The following is an 18,110-nucleotide window of genomic DNA, read 5'->3' as shown; positions in this document are numbered from 1 at the left end:
GCCCTGTTCACACTGGCTGCTGTACACCTGAAGCACTGCTCCGCTGTTGCTACACTGTATTTGTGCAAGGTATTATCGCAATATCTCAATCGGTGACGTCACTAAGGCTGCTAGAGGGACCACTGATGCTACAGGGACCACGCCAACGCCAACAACCACGGGACCACCTCTCTGGGACGATGGCTTCCAAGTAATGGCGAATGTGAAAATGCCGTCTGACACAGAATGTCAGTGCGGATGTTTCAGGAACGGCTGCGGATGTTTATTGTCAACCTTTCGTAACGTCTGCTTTGTTGTTTCTATTAGCATTTTTTGGTTTTGAGTGTGAAACTTCTTCAGTGGGCTTATTGGTTCATTGTTTCTGTATTATATGTTGGCCAGTTTTGATTTATTGGATGGTCATTTATGATAGAGGTTGGTTTCAAATTTTCATAAAAAACGGCACTGTTACGTATTCTTTCAGATTGCTTTACCTTTGATATTTACAGCCTAAAATTGTTAACGTAATAAAAATGTTGCGCTTTTAATCGAACAGTTCAATACGTTTGATCAGGTGATTTCGTGAAAAAAATACGCGGAGTGCCAGCGAACAAATTTAGGACCGCCGAATGAACAATACTAAAATTCGTACAAAACCCAAACAAAGCGTATCGGAAAGTTGAAAGAAATGGTAGGCAGAACACCATAGTTTCCGTAATTTCATACTTTATTTGATTATCAACTTAATGGTAAACATATTGGCAAAACAATACACATGAACAAAGGAAAGATCTAACATCAACGGTAATGTAGCACGGGTCACCAAGCACATGCTTCATCTGACCTCTCGCAGAAAAATCGAAAGCATTTATTTTTTCTTCTTCAGCTCCTCGAACCGACGCGACAGGTCATCGAAGTCGATGGTGTCCTCGTCGGCATTTTTGTTCTCATTGTCGTCCGGTATGTCGGGCAGATCGAGTGGCACGTTCGGCAGTGGCGGGAAGTTGAGTTCCGGGGAAAACTTTGACCGTGGCTGAGGTTTTGGTTTAGTTGAGTTCTGCGAAGCAAAAAAGAAACATTTATTGAACCGGATTGCGTCAGGATTGCGTTGGGCCAGGAATCAGCTTACATCGAAGGTCTCGAAATGGAACATGAATCTTTTGGGTTTCGTATACTCACAAACAATCATTCCAAAATATAAGCGAACCCAAAGAAAACAAAAATATTACGCCACGGTCTGCAAACGCTGGCCATTTGAAACGGGATAGCGAATCTTCAACACTGACTTACCTGCATGTTGTCATCTGGACTGAGGGAAGCATAGCAGGGCGGCGGACCTCCCGTGTCGCTGGCTCCTTTCTCCTCCTTGATGAAGTTTGAGTTGATGTTCAAATCCTTAATCTCCTCCTTCTCGGACGAGTTCGGTGGGATGTTGTAGTTAAACGGGGGCGCAGATGCTCCTCCAAATTGCATTCCGCTCGGACCGGCCTAAAGCATAGAGGACGAACATCGGAATTAAAAATATGGGTAACACCAAGGCAAGTTTTTCTCCACTCACCGGGTACTGGAATGGAACGACGGGTGCAGCGGTCGGAAGCTGAGGAATTGCCGGAGGATAAGCCACAAATCCCATTGAGGGAGGAACTGTTGCTGTGTTTGTCGTCATCGAACCACCACCACCGCTTGCTCCTCCGCTGCCGGAGCTGCCCCCGCCACCACTCGCCCCTCCTGAGGAACCATCCAGATTGTTCTTATCGGCCAGATCGATCAGTATATCATCGCTATCCAACACACTCGATCGGTCATCCTTCATCACCGTGGGATCGGGATTGTAATCCACGTCGAAGATGCTCGCTATTTCGATCAAATATTTCTCCACCAGCAATCGCGCCGGAGCCTTAATGGCCAGCTTGTGCATCAACTTGTCCGATACCTTGTGCGGCGGTATGGCCGCTCGCACTTGTTCCGCGTATTGCTTTCCGTACTTGGCGGTAAAAATATCCGAGCATATTTTCAGCTCCTGAACATCCGCTTGCAGCCGCGGGGCTACCCAAATAATGCTGCTGACCGCTTCTTCGATCCCTTCGTCTAGCTCCTTCATTTGCGTTACCATACCGAAGCGGGCCAGTATCAAATCGCAGTACATCTCTACAATTTCCATCGCCTCCACTAAATAATCCTCGCGGATGATGTGCTCGACCCGAATCTTGGCCCGCTCAGGCTTGCCAGCCTCCAGGTATTCGGCGATTTCTTTACGAGCCTTCTGCGCCAGCTCACTCTTTTTTTTCTCGAGCAGCTTCAACCGATTCACGGCCAACCGCAGGTTCGTTTTAAGTTTAGTGTAGTTCGGTGCGCTGGAAAACATGGTGGAACTGTGTGCTTCCGGGGACACAAGCTAAGATTCACTTTAATTAATGCCTGTGACTCACACTGGTTCCGTTGTTTGCCTTGCGTTGGGCACCTTTTATTTTTGCTGTTGTGACGATGAAAACACTGGCCTGTCAAACTACGGCCCATGATTCTCGGACATGACAACAAGCTCGTCTAACGCACAATGCGATTAGAGGAACAAATTGTCCTTTCTTTTTCAAATGTGTTCTATTTCTAACATTATTCTCTTGTTTACATTTATTCGATTAGATTTTAGCTACATTAGTTTGACTGAACTTTTATTTGATAGACTTTTGCTCAACCCTGACTTAAGAGAAACCGAGAACAGAGCCAGAGTTGAATTTCAAACATTCCAACGGAGTAAAAAGAAACTGTTGAGATCCTAGCGCAATGGTTAGATGTTCCATCCATTTCCGGTTCCTTAATTCGATTCAGGCACATTTAGGAGGATATTATTTCAATATTCATTCATTATTTTAGCAATTGTTCAACCTTTCTACTTCCGCCACGCATACGTCTATATCGTCCGCTCCATCGTTGGCATTTAATGGCAGGATAACACTTTGCTTTATTTCATGAACGCCTGGAAATGTAAAGAGATGCGGGTACACTTGAACTATTTATAAGCAAATACTTGCTGATAAATACTTCCCGATGATTAAAATTACTCACCAAAATAAGCAAGTGCTTGAAATTAACTATTCAATATGATTTCCGTGCGTCGTGAACGAAGAAGCTTGAACGAAGCTTTTTACCGTTAAACTGTCAAATGGTCGACCTCTTCGCGGGAGCTTGCTGTCTTGCTGTTGATGTTTGATGTTGCAAGAAGTACGGGCTGAAAATATCGGTAACTTTCTTCGCTCGTCTCAGCTTTTGAAAGTGAACCAAATTAGCAGTGATAAAGGCATCTTACGGCGTATCGGAATCAGTTAATCAAGAACCAAATCGATCCCCTGAAGACATACGGTTCTTGCGTCAAGTTGGATGTAAGTGGAAGTGGAACGTCTTCACCATTGCACACAGGAAATGGGTTTTCCTCCGCGGTGGGTCGATCGTGGGCTCCTGACGGGGATCTTCGACGGATCAACGTTGCTGGTGGTGCATCTCGAGATACGCAAGTCCACACTCAGTGTTTCCGCACAAATTCATAGCCTCCTTTTTCGCCTTGCCCATGGTGGCGGCTGGCTGGTGACATTTTGAACCATTTGCATTAACATGGGCAAATCGGCGTAAGCAATAGCACGCGATTGGCTCGACGGGAGAGGTAACGTACGAACGTACGATGTCTTCTTGGTTTTCGTATCCTCAATCCAGTTCGCTCGACTAGGTTTTGCGGTTGTGCGGTTTTGGATGGCAGGTACATCGCCCCCCCCTCACATCCGCCGTCATCGATGGATAATAAATCGGTTAGATTGTGACGAGTGTGTGATCAAAGTGTGGCTACAGGGAAAGGCAATAAAAGAACGTCTCGGCGAACAACGGCACACTTGCGAAAGCAAGGAAGAAGAAAAAGAAAAGCAAAGCATTCGTAACACACGAACAAGGTGCGAGAGTTCGCGTTTGTGAGAATGCACTTTCCGTTTCGACCATCTATTGTCCTTCCGTCATGACCATTTGTTGCTGCTTTTCCTGATGGTGTCAGATTACGGGTACAAGAAGGTCAGGTGGGGAAGTGAATTTTTTGGCTCATTTGGTTTGCGTTGCTTTCTAAACTAAAGCAGCTATCATCCTCGCAGCTGCCAGATGGTAACCGATTGCTGTTCAGTGAAGTAAAAGAAAAGCCTTGTGGGCTGGTGAGGTTCGTGAAAAAATGTATCAACCAATCCTATGTGACAAGCGCGATGGCAACTCTTATGGCACAACCGAGGCTTTTGAGCTATCGTATTGAGGCAGTGCAATTTTTCGGAACTTTTATCTATAACGCCCTAGAATGATGATGACTAAGAGGCTGCAAATTTTGACATAAAAACCAATCCCGTTATCTGCAATGGTGATTTGATTCGCAATGGTAAAACAACGATAAAGAGAAGCAATACGTAGTAGGCAGCATAGTGTTTATTCCAAGGACAGCAACCTTTTCTATTGCAGTAGACTATGCAAAACCGGCAGTTTGTTTTTCTCTAACCAATGAATTTCGAAATCTCCTAGACCAACAAAATGGACAGCCCGTGTGAGTCGGAAAGCTCACTCGATGGCGGGGCCATGCTTCCACCAAGCCCGGTGTCCCGGGAGCAGTTGAAAAAGCGCATCGAGAGCCTTACCCAGCAGAACAAGTAAGTACAATAACCACACCACCAGGGAATCTTGACTCTTGAGACGGATAGACCATTACTCGACATTGTCTGCATTTTTTTAATCTGCAACAAACTTCTGTTTGTCTTTCCTTGATCAGGGTTCTGAAAGTAGAGCTGGAAACATATAAAATTCGCGTCAAAGTCATCCAGGAGGAGAACCGCAATCTGCGCCAAGCATCCGTTTTTATTGTAAGTTGACAAACAATTGCTGTTACGAATCAGTTGCTGCGGAAGATCAGCTCTTCGTAATGCACGACGCTTATCGATCACCAAGCTTATGTTTGTTTTGCGATCGCAACTATTCATGTCTATTCGTTCGCTTTCGGTATGTATTTTGTAGCAAGCGAAGGCGGAGCAGGAGGAAGAGTTCATCTCTAACACGCTGCTCAAGAAGATACAGGCACTAAAGAAAGAGAAGGAAACGCTGGCACATCACTACGAGCGCGAGGAGGAGTGCCTGACGAACGATTTGTCACGCAAACTCGATCAGCTTCGGCAGGAGAAATGTAAGCTGGAACAGACACTCGAGCAGGAGCAGGAGTGTTTGGTCAACAAGTTGATGCGCAAGATCGAAAAGCTAGAGGCGGAAACTTCCGCCAAGCAGAATCACCTCGAGCAGCTACGGCGCGAAATGGTGGAGCTAGAGAACACTCTCGAACAGGAGCAGGAAGCGTTGGTAAACAAGCTGTGGAAGCGCATGGACAAACTGGAAGCAGAAAAGCGCTCACTGCAGATTAAGCTCGATCAACCGGTTTCCGATCCGACCAGTCCAAAGTAAGCATAGCACCTCTGTCGTGTCCTCAAGCAAAGTGTTTTGGTTTAGCAAAAATATCCCTTTCAGAGAGATCAGTCACCATGGGAATGAGCACGGTAACGATACGGCGTCGAAACTGACCGCTCATATCACCAACCTTCGGTCGGAGGTCGACCAGCTACGTAGTAATTTGGCGGCGGCTGAAAAGGAAAGCCAAGAAAAGACGCAACAGTTTGCGCACGAGGAAAAGTGCATTCGGGACGAGAATAAGCGGCTGCAGCGTAAGCTGCAACAAGAGGTCGAACGGCGAGAGGCACTCTCCCGGCACCTGTCCGAATCGGAGTCGTCCCTGGAGTTCGAGGACGAGCGATTGTTCAACGAAAACGTATCGGCCCTTGCCAGCCAACGGCCAATCAGCCCCGGGGGTCTAACCCGTTGCATAGCCTGCGGCCAATTCGTCAGCCGGCGGGCCAGTGAGCGGTTCATTAAACCTGCCATCCCGATCGGATTGAACACATCCGCACCGAACGTGCTTTCCTCACACGTGGCCGCCGCGTCCACCGGTTGTGGCGCTCAGGGCGCGGGCGACAGTGGCCATCTGTTTCCGTTGCTCACTGGAGCCAGTGTGAACTCGCTCAACAATAGCATTGGTTCGAACTCGATCAACACTAGCAGTAATATATCGTTCACCGGCCCTAACACGGTGGTTTCGGCGTCGACGACGTCCTTTGTGCAGCCGGCCAGTCCAATGGATACCTCGATGTGCAAGGATTAAATGTATGTTCGTACGGGAGAACTAGCAAGGAGACAGGAGGAACGGTTTGGTGTGGTACGAATCCCCACCCGTTTCTTGATTTGCCACGGCACGACCGAATCCCTTTTGTCGTCGGTTGGTTCTGTGCCGCCGGCTGGTTTGAGGGTTTGAGTGAATTTTCGAAACAAGCAAAAAAAAACTTTACATTCTGCTGTATTTCTTTGTAACTTCAATACGCTAACACAGTTCCTCAAAACATCACCGAAGACACACAAACATGCAAATTCGACCGCACTCGTTCCGCGATCGGGTGATCATTTCTTATCAGCCTTCTCCTCACCTACTGCCGCTGGCCCCCGAACATTATGCAGTGCAGTGCATAATAACAAACTGCGTTTTTTGTGTGTTTCACGCTTCTTGGGAAGCCTGAAGCATGTGACCTCCGTAATCTAAAAGACATTCAAAAACAACCACACGCCAAGCGCAAAACGTGCCACCGGTTTGTACACGGTTTATTTGATTCATGTTTTTTCATCTTGAATCCTACACGGAAAAGACACGTCATTGAACAGGAACAGGATATGTAGAATGCTTACAGTACTGAACATGTTCCTCGAACGTCTTCGAAAAGGTAGTCTTATGTTTCAACTTGTCATGCCTCTTGGGAATTTATTCCATTTCAGCACACGTCGATAATATGTCGCGAAAGAATTGTTCATGCAAAAACAAAAACAAAACAAGTTACTAGTAATTGTCGTGTTTGTATGGGAGTGAGTTTACGTTGAAATGGGTTATGCAAAACCGGAAATAACGAATTTGATGTGTGGATCTTATGTTTAAGTGCGTCTAGTGTCCAAAGTCAGCACACAACGAACGAAATACGTTCCAACGCATCGTACTTATTAAGGCAAGGTTAGAGAAAACAAAAGCGTTACAGGGGCGAATCGAAGGATTTAAAATTATACATACTGGGGGATCTTTCGGGTGTCACCTTTTCCGGAGATGATAATGAATGGTAATGCAGAGAGCGCGTTTGTAAATTAGTTCCAAGTTCGCGGTTCGATGGTAAGCATGGTAGAATTATGTCTTTCTACTTTCTGTTTGGCTCGAAACCATAGAATGGTTCGTGGTTAACGCGGAGCTACATGAAAAAAGGTTAAATATTATAGCTCGGCTATGTAAATGTAGCACCAAAATCCGCAAAACGCAAATTTCACAATGGGCATGCAAGCATGAAAAAAATAAATGTAATGATTCCGAAGGTGAAAAATTCGAGCACGTCGTGTGACGGGCACTCTGTTTGGTAAAAATTCGCTAAACTATCTTTCTCTACTTGGACTCTCTACATACCTTGCACACGAACACAATAGGAATGGTGGTCTCTCAATAGTGCTACAACTCGAGAGAAGGAATGTCGAATGTAATCCAAACATAGCAACCACAGCATAAACAATAGCTGAAAGCTTCACGAGCAACAAAAAATTAGCACAGAAAAGCATAGTAAAACCCGTTTCAGACGATAAAACATCTAAGACAAGAAAAAATGTACTTTTTAAAATCAAGCATGCTACAAAACGGAGAACAGTAACACAAAAAAAACATAACAGAATGATATAACTATAAACATCAACTACCACCGGGGTAGAATAGCTAGCGACCGTAACGTATTCAAACCGACATCGGGAAGAACTTAAATCGAAGGAATTCAGATCAAATAGGTGCCAGCGTTCGAACAGGAACTTACAGGAACAGGAAGTTACACACACACAACACGCTACCCGCTATAACACAGCACAAGAAACAATTGCATCTTTCTCTCACTTCGAATGTTAAACTGCAGCTGTTACTGTAATGTTAGTTGTATAGATAATCCAATGCATTCTGAGCTGACTAAGAATCGTATCTCAATGTTATTTTATCGGGGGAAGGCGGAAAACAAAATCGAAACACAACGTTACCGATATGGTACGGAACTAAGGTACTGAGTAATCCGCTTTCGCAAAGCCCCATACGACCTACGAAGCTCGGAAATGAAACAAGCAGATGAATAGAAATTATGTAAAGAACAAGGTAAAGGGATAATGATGGAAACAGCAATGGTCGTCCGTTGAAAGTTGGTACTCGTTGCGATCCTTAGCATAACGTGGGGCACTATTTACAATTATACGCGAACTGTAATACGTACTTTCGATACTTGTTTCACTACCTTACTTGAAAGGATATAATTTTCCGGTCTACTTTCGGCTCGTGTAGTGTTACAATTTATGATGCCTTATCATACTATTATTCTGTTTCAATTACACCATTAGCATTAAAAAGCAAGTTCAGGCGTCGATAGGCGCAATAACGAAGAGTGCTGAATGCAAATGAAATAGAAGAGAGAAAAAAAGCATACAAACCGAATCTAAACTCGCTTAAAATATTTAACCCGCCCAAGTGTGACAGAAACGATCGCTCACGTTGTACTTTTTTCAAAGTCTTTCTACACGTAACCACGGAAATACCAGACTATAAGATTGTGTTCGGCTTATATTTTGGCCATAAATGTGATGCTTGTTTAAACCTGGACTACGATTAGCGCTAAATTTATGGAAACTGTTAACGAAATTGTTCTACGGCAGAGAAGGTTTTTGAGGGTGGTCGGTATCTCGTCGTGCGAGAAGCACGATAACTGTTTGGCCAACACACGGTCGACCGGCGGGTTGAACCGGAACGAAACGAAAAGCTGCCTGGTTGATATCCAACAATCGCCGGTGATACACCGCGTTCGCGTTCCTGCACATTTTACTTGGAACAGGGAGGAAAACGCCCCAACGGTCGATCGCCACGAACTGCGGCAAGAGTTTAGCTTGAGTTTCTTTACACAAAACACACTTTAAAAACCAGAGCCAGACAGGGATCCGGACGTGTTGGGAATGTTTTGTACTACATATTACTAGACACGACAGCTTACTGTGTAATCATTCTTATCAGTACGAATACTATATTATTGTATTATTATTACATTTTTTGCTATATTTTAAAAATGCAAGAAGATGGAAAAATAAATAATGGTCAATAAATGTGGCTATATGTGTTTGCATTTTTGGTGTTTTATGGCGTTGCAGAAAGTTCGTCCGGAAATACATTTTGGCTGTGCAACCTAAATAATGGACCCATCAATTGACCAAAAACCAATTTCGACAACCTCAGCTGCATACAAAATGGAGTGAAACATCTCGTCCGCCAATTGCAGGAGGCGCCTCAAGCTGTGTATAGTATTTTAGGCACGTATCCTTTTATTCAATAAAACCATCGGGTAACGGTTTCTTGGGAACGTTTGAATAATACAGGGTAGCCAAAACCCCCACCCGTTGGGCGCCCTGACAGTTGACACCGACGACTGCGCGAAAGATGAGAAGAAGAAACAAAACATTGCACCTCGACTGTCAAACGGCGAGATTACGGAATCTGGCGATGGGGTTGTTGAGTTTTTGTTGAGCGCATACTTTCGTAGCTAGGAGACGTCGTATATTTTCTGCGACACAAAAGGTGATGTGTGCGTTTCAATATTAGGCCTGCGGAAAACACTGGCCGTGCGTCGTGTCGTAGACGGAGCGTGGATTCGAAAGGTGGCGCATCGCAGCAAACGCAAGAGCTGCCAGTGGAAGAAATTTGCCTTCGTCGCAGTGTGCACTGATTGCTAAACTTACCGATGCCAATTCGGGTGCATCGCCGTTACGTGGCGCGTAGTGTGTGCGACCGAAAAGTGAAATTAACCTACTTCCTCCCGCTCACGCACATTTCCGTCCGCCAGTGAAGTGCCTTTTGGAGCGGATTGCAAAACAAAAAGCAAAATCACCCCGTCGCACTGTCTCGAACATCGTGGTGACGTTTCGGTCGGTCGGTGCTGCTATTTGTATGCTTGGCCTGCTTCGATGTCAACGCAAAAGGTGGCGTACGATTTTGGGCAGTTGCTAAAAAACAATGCAAACAGCTCCTCCTCCCCCAGTGTTGACGGTGGCAAAATGTCCGAGGCACCGAACGTGTTAAGCTGGACCTGCGAGGCGGTCAGTGAGTGGGGCCGGCGGGAAGGCCTATCGCGGCGGATCATCGAGTGGATCGCGAAGGAAGACATCGACGGGCGCTGTTTGCTGACGATCACCGAGCAGGATGTGCACGATCTGCCACGGCACTGTTCGGCGGAACTGCGCTTTGGCGACATCAAGCGGTTCTGGTTTGCGACACGAAACCTTCAACGGCAAAACTTGGCCACCATGGGACCCCTCGGGCTGACGGGGCTGTGGGCTGCGGATCTCGTGGCTGGAGGGCTACCGGACATGCCACACCACCACCACCAGCCACAGCATCAGCAGGCGCACCACTTTCCGCACCAAACGCATCCTCATGGGCCAGTGCATCCCGCGATGCACCATGCGGCCAACCTGCACCATTCTCTGCTCGCCAGCATGGGAACGAGCTACGGATCGGTTAGTTATAGCTACAGTGACCTGGAACGGATCTCTCCCCCGATGTCCATCGACGGTTGTGCGACCTGCATTCAGCCAGAATTTTTCAAAACCATGATAAGTTTGGGTGAGTCTGATTATCGATGCATCCGCAGCGAGCGCGGTAAGGTCGGCTTGGCGGACGTGGCGAGCCCTTTATTGAACCTAATTGATGCGTCGGGACCGTGGAAAGTGCCTGAGAACGGCACGTCGGAAACATACATCACTGCAAGTGAATGCTCTCAATTGATGGGCCGCAGCATGGAGAATACTCCCAAGCATAGCCACGGTGTAAATTGGTCGAGAATAGGGCCGCCTCACACCGTTTGTCAATGACCCGATATACCACTTCCGCACACGGTTGGCGGTCGGTTAAATGGCCCCCTGCATTCGGGGTGCCATTCTTTAATTCAATTTCCTACGATAGATATGTTGGATCGATAGAACTGAAGGGCAATAATTTAAGCATAGGCTCATGCAACGTTTTGTGGTGGATCGTTTCGAAATGGCATGATTCTTGATGGGTAACTTACATTTCGGTGGCATATTGATAATGAAAAAGTTGTAGCGCCAACATAAAATTGATGTCCAAAAATAAAAAGAATGATTTGCCCGTACCCCGTTTACCCGGCCGGCTTTGGCAAGATGCCGGTGGATATCGGATCGGTGTGCGCCTTCTGTCGACCGAACATGACACGCGATAGGGCGGCTGGGGGAGGGCGCAAAAGCTCCCCGGACAGTAATTGCGTTGTTCTACACGCGACGTCTATTTTTTCCTGCCCATCGACCCGGTTTAGAGAGTTCTATAATGCAAAAACCTTTTCCCCGCGAGTCAGGCGTTGGGTGTGCTATTGTACCGTGAATTTATTTTTAGCCCCCGCCCGGTAGCAGCACCTTTCATTGATCAGTGCATCAATTATGTGCTCCGCACTGCACGCTTTTGGTTCCGACCTCAACAGCACGCCGCGCACTGAACAGGAGCACTCTTCGAATTGCGTTTTCCTCTGTTCCGGTGTGCGATTTTTGGTTTTGCTTTCACCCATGGAATCGACGGAAATGAATTTCTTGGCACCCAAGCCGACCGGACCCCGGATTATTGGTGAGCGAATGAGTCAGCCTTTTGGGGGAATGTAGAACTTATCAGAGGTTTTTGCAATACTGATTCGGTCGCTTATCTCCCGTTCGATTTATGGCGTTTGTCACTTTTCGTCACCTAAACGGAACTGCTGACACGAAGGATGACTTTCCGGCGTCATTTGATCGCAGTGTGCTGCGTAAAGTGGTGCCATCCTGGGGGCCCGGTGGAGGTTCGAACAGGTTTTCTTCGGCATCGGTGCCTAGCAACGCAGCCGACGCAGTCAGCGATAAAAGAAATTACGCAAACAATTTACAAGCTCTACTTGCAAGTACATTCAACCGTCACCAGTTTGCATTAATCGACATGGAATGCTTTACACGATATACTCTATCTGCCCTTTTTGTGGTCATAATCATTCCGAACTAAATATGCTACAAATGTTTATATTTTACTATTGTACTACTATGCTACTTAAATTAGTATTAGTTAGTCACTCAGGTGGCCTGCGATCGATTGCCTAGACCGGCGTGACAGGGTGGTTAGTGTGGGGACAACAACCGGTTCCGTAAAAACAAGACGTTATAGTAAACAACAGAGATTAACATTTTCTTTGTTGCAGGCCAAGACCGTTGTAATTGCCGGATAAGAACAAGAATCACTTATCACGGCAGAAGGGCAAAGAAAGAAAAAATATTAGGTAGGGCATATCTAAATAGCACGGCACATTTTTGCCATCGGAACACGAGTTTTGCCAAAAACGCCCGGCTTTCCTTTTTTATTTCGATAAACAATTTTAGCGCGAATGATTTGTGCTTGGCTAATCGATAAATTACGATAACCATTTACGTCAATTGGCGTTGCGCTGTGCGCGCGATTCGAGAAGCAATGCCGTAGCGCGCCTTTTTAGAGAATCTAATTAAAGAAGAACATTAGGCGCCTCGCAATTAGTGGCGTCTTTGACGCGAAAGCTCCAAGCGCTGCCTAGTGTAATGCTAATGTGCATGATAATCACTAATTATCGGCGGCGAAACCCAAAAGTCCGCGAATGCAGAACCGCGTCCTGACGAGGGCAAAAGATGCTTCCCCAGACGGACAGAACAATTAGTTTTCTTTTGATCGATTTTAACACACGCTTCTTGTGCTTCGAACAATGACATTGAAGATGCACTTTTTGAACTGTCCCGTGTCCCGTGGTCTTGCTCGTTGGTTAATGAATTTTGTTCACGTGTCACGATTTGCATTGCGGTGACAATCCGTCGCCTAATCGAACGCTCATCGAACGTTTCTCGCGCACCATCCGAGCAAATGTCGGCGGTCAACAAGCGGGCACCCGACGCGGCCACGCGACGGATGATTCGCGATCGGTGGAAGGGTGAGGTTGCGTGACGACCTTAATTCGTTTTTCAAAGGCGTCCGTTGGCGTGTTTAACTTTATTTACTTTTTTATATCACCCACAACAACTGCCCGTTGCGATTTGGTTTCGCCTGTCCGTGCACAGGCGGGCCCCATTCGAAGGCCTTCGGTCGGTTTGTTGACGCTAGACGGTAATCAGTGTTTATCAGAATTGTTTTTAGTGTGCCAAAGATTGTGCGCCGTAGCGAACCGGGCAATCGATAGAACCCCGGCTGTTGTTGATACGGATCCGAGCAGTAAACAAAGCTCACATTCGCAGTCCTCGATGATGCTGATGATGGCTTAGGCTTGATGATTCACCGAACGCGTCGCGATCACCGATTCACCGAACGCGTCAGCCCGTCCGTCTGGATGTTGCGTTATCGAAAGTGTGTCTACCCTTCGTTTGATGGAGGGTAAAGTCCACCCGGTTCACGCTGAAACACTTCACACAACACGTCTCAACACGAGTTCCTTTGGCCGCTTTGTTCCGGCCGGTCCTTCGTAAGCAACCGGCCCTAAGAAAGCACCCTCGGCAGCATTGGCGATAAGATAAACGGGCAAGTGTTAAACCCTAAGCCATGGGTTTTCATGATTATTCACGCGCCTTGTTGCGCTCCGTGACCGTTGTTTGGGTTGGGTCCGCTCAACAAGATGTCTCACTCTGATCACGAAAACAGCTGTTCGAAGGCCAGATGAGACCACAATGCTGCTCGATTCAATGCTCGAACGTCTACGAAGGAATTGATCGCCAATCAGTTGAATTCTATTTAAAAAGATGTGTTGATTTTCAGCTTTGATACTGTTTAATCAATCACCGATTGTTGGTTTATATTTTTTTTCTAAAATCGTTTTATGTTCTCATTAGTCGTAATTTTCGTAGACGTACCACGAATGCATCTTTTTGTTTTATAACAGCCAAATAGCACACAGAACGCTAATGGCACATTGTTTCACGGACACTACCAGGAATTCTTACGATGTTTGACCATTTGAACAAAGAAAATACATTCCGGGAACCCCGCATCGCGCTGGGTACGGCTGGATCTCCAAACTCTGAGCATTGTCAGTTCCCGTCCGCGGTTTTGGTGTCTTCTGAACAATACATGTCTTCTTTGTTGCTTAGGACATGTTTGGGGTAATAAAAAGAAAAGTCAGTTGAAAGGAGAAGCACTCGGCTCGGATCTTCTGTTTTACTACATGTTTTTCGCGGAGTCTACGCATTGCATAACCCGCCCCGAGAGAGCCTGGGTATTCGCACGTTGTGTCATGGCTTGACCACGCCACTGAGAAGCAAATAAAAAGCTCGGCCAGGGGGCCACCCGATGGTGTGCTGCTTGGCGGTGGTGATACAACATAATACTCTGTGTGCTGATGGATGGATAGTGCAGAAAACTGCCGCCTGGTAATGATGACGGTAACCGGCCACCACTTGCCGTCGCTTTCTCCGGCGGTCGCCCACTTCTCGTTGCATCCGTCCCAAATTGCGCTCATGTGTTCCGTCTGCGTTCTTTTTCACTTGCAGGTTATGCCTTTCTCGTTACCTGGATCACGGCCTTCGTGATGGTGGTCGTGCACGAGCGGGTGCCGGACATGAAAAAGTACCCCCCGCTGCCGGACATCTTCCTCGACAACGTGCCCCACATTCCGTGGGCGTTCCACATGTGCGAAGTGACCGGAACGTTGCTGTTTTGCATATGGGTGTGCGTCCTGGTGGTCCACAGGCATCGGTAAGCCGCCGCTCTGGATGTCCTGCCGTCCCGGTCGCAATAGTGATTACGCGTGTTTGAACCACTTTTTTCAACTCTTTGTCCCCCCGTGTGTAGAATGGTGCTCCTACGACGGTTCTTTGCGCTGGCCGGAACCGTGTTTTTGCTGCGCTGCGTAACGATGCTTATCACCTCGCTGAGTGTTCCCGGGACGCACCTCGAGTGTACGCCGCACGATCATAAGTTCAACGATAGCAAGTAAGTGTGTGTGCCAGAAAAGTCCCAGAAAAGCCCAATCCGGTTTAATTATCGTCCTAGAACTGACTAAAACCTTTTGTCTTTCACTTCTCCTACAGCGTTCGCATAACAGAAATGATTTATCTCCGAATCAGTCGTGCCTACACAATCTGGAGTGGACTCGGCATGTCGATTCAGGGTGTTCGGACTTGTGGTGATTACATGTTTAGCGGACACACCGTGGCCCTGACGCTGTTGAACTTTTTCATCACAGAATGTACGTCGGCTCTTCCCTCTCCTCAATTCCCTACGAAATTGGCTTAACGGTTCGGCTCGTTCGTTACTTTTTCACTTCAAACCACAGATACTCCCCGGAACCTGTACTTCCTGCATACGCTCACCTGGTTGCTGAACATGTTTGGAATCTTTTTCATCCTGGCCGCCCACGAGCACTACTCCATCGACGTGTTCGTGGCGTTCTACATAACGTCGCGACTGTTTTTGTATTACCATACTTTAGCTAACAATCAGGTAGGGCTGCGCGGAACAGAACAGCGAGTGAGAACCGCGAAGCGTTAATGGAACGATTGATTCTTGCGTCACAATCGCTTTCTAGCATCTTCCCGCATTGATTGTGTTTTGTTTTTCTTCATTCCTTTTAGGCTCTGATGTCACACGACTCTAATCGGACCCGCATATGGTTTCCGATGTTCAGCTACTTCGAAAGTTCGGTCGATGGCATCATCCCGAACGAGTATGACACCGTGTACGGTGTACTGTGCAAGGCGTTCAGCTGCGTCCTGTACGTTAAGGACGTTTGCATGCTAACGGCCCGACGCATCTGGATCGCTAACATCGATGGCAATTTGGACTGGAAAGCTAGACTGCAAGTTTACCAACATGTAACGAACCGCCGCGAATCGGAAAGGAGACCATGCTCGGATGATGGAAACGATGTCACCGATCAGGTACCTCAGCCAACCTGTGCGATTCCTAACAATCTCGAACCAAAGCAGGCGAACAAAAAGCCGGCAAAGTGTAGCAACAGCATTAATCCTTCCACCGACAATGACGTGGCCAGTTTGAAGCGTAAATCATTCAGCGGTCATTCGGCCCTGCCAAAGAGTGGTAATAGTTCGCCAAAGTTGAACAACAACGACAGCAATAATCGTCATCTTCCGGTCGGTGATGAGGAGCCGCCCGCCAACGGACCAAAGGGACTAGCGAAAAAGGCCCTCTAAAAGGGGGGATCCCTTTGGTGTTTCTTCCTTTTGGGGACGAATTTGCGTTTGCACACATTTACTTCAAGCAAGCCGACGAGAATAGTAGCGTGAAATTTCTCCTCTCGAAGGTGACAACGAAAGCTTCCGTAAAATTGCTATGAATTTAGGTGTTAGAATTGGTTTCAAACATTTACAAAATTTGGCGGGTGCTTGAGAAGCGGCGGTTTTTCTGAGAACCCAAAGGGCGTTTGAAAACGTGTGGTGAGTTGGGGAATGTTTTCAATCATTCGTTTAGTTGGTTATGATATTTATGGTAACATCTCTTAATTAGACATTCGGTGGGGCTAAAGAGGTTGGTAAAGTGTTTTCCTCACTTGCAATCGTGCCGGTTGCCCCTTTGGTCAATCGAATGCGTGTTTTGTGATATTGTTTTAGAGTTATTCTGAAAGGCTGGGAGCGGATGAGCGGCCTTGTTATAAATGCATTCCCGGCATATTCAAAGGTTTTGTTTTGTTTTTCTGTCCACCACACTAGTTAAGCAGCAGTTTGTGCAACGTTATGCTGTTTCGTTTTCATTTGACTCGTTACCTCATACCGTTATCTCGATCTATTTATTATCATCCATTGTAGGGTATTGGTAGAGTTTGGCGAAAGTATTAAACCGATAGCCTGGAAAAGGTGTTGGATGAACCAGCGGACAGGACAGTAGATAGGGTTAATTCGGTCGCGGTGGCAAGAACGAAGGTCGCAGGTTAATTTTAATCTTATATCTCCTTCCACAGCCCAGAACTGTACCAGAAAGGGTAGCTCAAGAAATGATATATAGTCCGTAAAACTCGATATGGTAGGAGGCAGCCAAAAACCGGGCATTTTTCGACTAGCTCTCTTGCCTCTCTTAAGCAAAGCATAAGTCTCGCATAGTTTCTAAACATCCGTTACTCCTCCAGAGAGTTTGAAGCTCTTGCACATAACTGAATACATTTCAAAACCATCTCCACCACCGTGCAATAACAAAACAAAACTAAATTTTCTTCCTCTACCATTTACATACGTTTCTACAACTAACGCACAATAGAATTCCAATGCCGCAAGAGCTTCAAAGTGCACTTTGTTCAAGAACGGCGCATACCGTTTGATCAATACTCCGTCTTCTCTCTTCGTACGTATGCGGTGAATAGTGGGCTTCTTGGTTTGGCCGAGATGTTACTAAAAAATAAAATGAATTAAAAGTAAATTAAAAGCTGAGTATTTTTAAATCTACTTCAATGGTGAGCAGTGTTGGTAAATCGGGCAACCTTTTTTTGGTTGTTATGTGTATGGTAAGCTATTGGATTCTTTCGCTCGGGAGATAATTCAATATTAAGAACACGTCTTGCATAACACGTTATAACTTTGAGGCTTTATTCACGGAGTTATTCACAGAGGTTAAAAGTTTCGTGTCTTCCCGCTATCGCGTGCGAATCCAAAAAGACCGCTCGTTGCTGGCACTTAGGCGCTTGTCCCGAGACAATTTCTCGCGCGCAGGCCGATCGGGCAAGGACATTCACCCGGTCGGCCTGGTGGTATTAGTATCGGCGTTCAAGCGAGATCGCTCTCCCGTGGCCAGTAGCGCAGTCGTTGCGACAGTTAAGCGGGCAGATCCATATTCTCGCCGCTTAACTGACAGTAAGCGGTTCAAGGACCGACTGTCGTTTAAGAAATACATACTCTTTTCACCATTACATAATTGATAACAGCTGATCAGACGACAAACAGTTCTAATTAAATAATTTTTAAAACGCGCGATGTTTTAAAAGCTTTTGAATTTCTCA

At 46.5% G+C, this 18,110-nt stretch overlaps 3 protein-coding genes across 9 annotated transcripts; 2 read left to right on the top strand and 1 right to left on the bottom strand.

The window, feature by feature from the left end:
* Positions 1-718: 718 nt before the first annotated feature.
* LOC128277761 (IST1 homolog) lies at positions 719-2,564 on the bottom strand. 4 transcript variants are annotated; one of them, XM_053016274.1, is made up of 4 exons: positions 2,441-2,564; positions 1,538-2,374; positions 1,270-1,467; positions 719-1,036 (listed from the first exon to the last, which is right to left on the bottom strand). In XM_053016274.1, the coding sequence occupies exons 2-4, from the start codon at positions 2,342-2,344 to the stop codon at positions 848-850; spliced, it is 1,194 nt and encodes a 397-aa protein (XP_052872234.1). In that variant the 5' UTR covers positions 2,345-2,374; positions 2,441-2,564; the 3' UTR covers positions 719-847. The 4 variants fall into 4 exon arrangements, with proteins under 4 accessions (XP_052872234.1, XP_052872236.1, XP_052872233.1 ...); XM_053016276.1 differs by lacking the exon at positions 2,441-2,564 and having other exon boundaries at positions 719-1,039; positions 1,348-1,467; positions 1,538-1,623; positions 1,684-2,430; XM_053016273.1 differs by lacking the exon at positions 2,441-2,564 and having other exon boundaries at positions 1,538-2,430.
* A 740-nt stretch (positions 2,565-3,304) lies between these two features.
* On the top strand, positions 3,305-9,228 carry LOC128268861 (coiled-coil domain-containing protein 6). Of its 4 annotated transcripts, none has more exons than XM_053006141.1 (5): positions 3,305-3,356; positions 4,519-4,643; positions 4,763-4,853; positions 5,005-5,438; positions 5,506-9,228. In XM_053006141.1, the coding sequence occupies exons 2-5, from the start codon at positions 4,528-4,530 to the stop codon at positions 6,191-6,193; spliced, it is 1,329 nt and encodes a 442-aa protein (XP_052862101.1). In that variant the 5' UTR covers positions 3,305-3,356; positions 4,519-4,527; the 3' UTR covers positions 6,194-9,228. The 4 variants fall into 4 exon arrangements, with proteins under 4 accessions (XP_052862101.1, XP_052862100.1, XP_052862098.1 ...); XM_053006140.1 differs by lacking the exon at positions 3,305-3,356 and adding an exon at positions 3,772-3,776; XM_053006138.1 differs by lacking the exon at positions 3,305-3,356 and adding an exon at positions 3,926-4,029.
* A 525-nt stretch (positions 9,229-9,753) lies between these two features.
* On the top strand, positions 9,754-17,523 carry LOC128269195 (ceramide phosphoethanolamine synthase-like). Its single transcript, XM_053006588.1, has 6 exons — positions 9,754-10,747; positions 14,656-14,860; positions 14,957-15,097; positions 15,196-15,353; positions 15,441-15,607; positions 15,739-17,523. Exons 1-6 carry the CDS (start codon positions 10,090-10,092, stop codon positions 16,315-16,317), a joined length of 1,908 nt encoding a protein of 635 aa, XP_052862548.1. The 5' UTR covers positions 9,754-10,089; the 3' UTR covers positions 16,318-17,523.
* Positions 17,524-18,110: the final 587 nt, after the last annotated feature.

Source organism: Anopheles cruzii, chromosome 2 (genome assembly GCF_943734635.1).
Source record: "Anopheles cruzii chromosome 2, idAnoCruzAS_RS32_06, whole genome shotgun sequence".
Taxonomy (NCBI): domain Eukaryota; kingdom Metazoa; phylum Arthropoda; class Insecta; order Diptera; family Culicidae; genus Anopheles; species Anopheles cruzii.
The sequence above is the reverse complement of the archived record's forward strand: the minus strand, read 5'-3'. Positions and strand labels throughout refer to the sequence as shown.

Excerpts from the sequence above, each read along its gene's own strand:
- LOC128277761 (XM_053016274.1), bottom strand. The coding sequence starts at position 2,344 with ATGTTTTCCAGCGCACCGAACTACACTAAACTTAAAACGAACCTGCGG. Across the intron at positions 1,468-1,537 it reads TCGTTCCATTCCAGTACCCG|GCCGGTCCGAGCGGAATGCA; the intron begins GTGAGTGGAGAA and ends TCTATGCTTTAG. Across the intron at positions 1,037-1,269 it reads GTCCAGATGACAACATGCAG|AACTCAACTAAACCAAAACC; the intron begins GTAAGTCAGTGT and ends TTTGCTTCGCAG.
- LOC128268861 (XM_053006138.1), top strand. The coding sequence starts at position 4,003 with ATGGTGTCAGATTACGGGTACAAGAAG. Across the intron at positions 4,030-4,518 it reads CAGATTACGGGTACAAGAAG|ACCAACAAAATGGACAGCCC; the intron begins GTCAGGTGGGGA and ends GAAATCTCCTAG. Across the intron at positions 5,439-5,505 it reads TCCGATCCGACCAGTCCAAA|AGAGATCAGTCACCATGGGA; the intron begins GTAAGCATAGCA and ends TATCCCTTTCAG.
- LOC128269195 (XM_053006588.1), top strand. The coding sequence starts at position 10,090 with ATGTCAACGCAAAAGGTGGCGTACGATTTTGGGCAGTTGCTAAAAAAC. Across the intron at positions 14,861-14,956 it reads CTGGTGGTCCACAGGCATCG|AATGGTGCTCCTACGACGGT; the intron begins GTAAGCCGCCGC and ends CCCCGTGTGTAG. Across the intron at positions 15,354-15,440 it reads GAACTTTTTCATCACAGAAT|ATACTCCCCGGAACCTGTAC; the intron begins GTACGTCGGCTC and ends TTCAAACCACAG.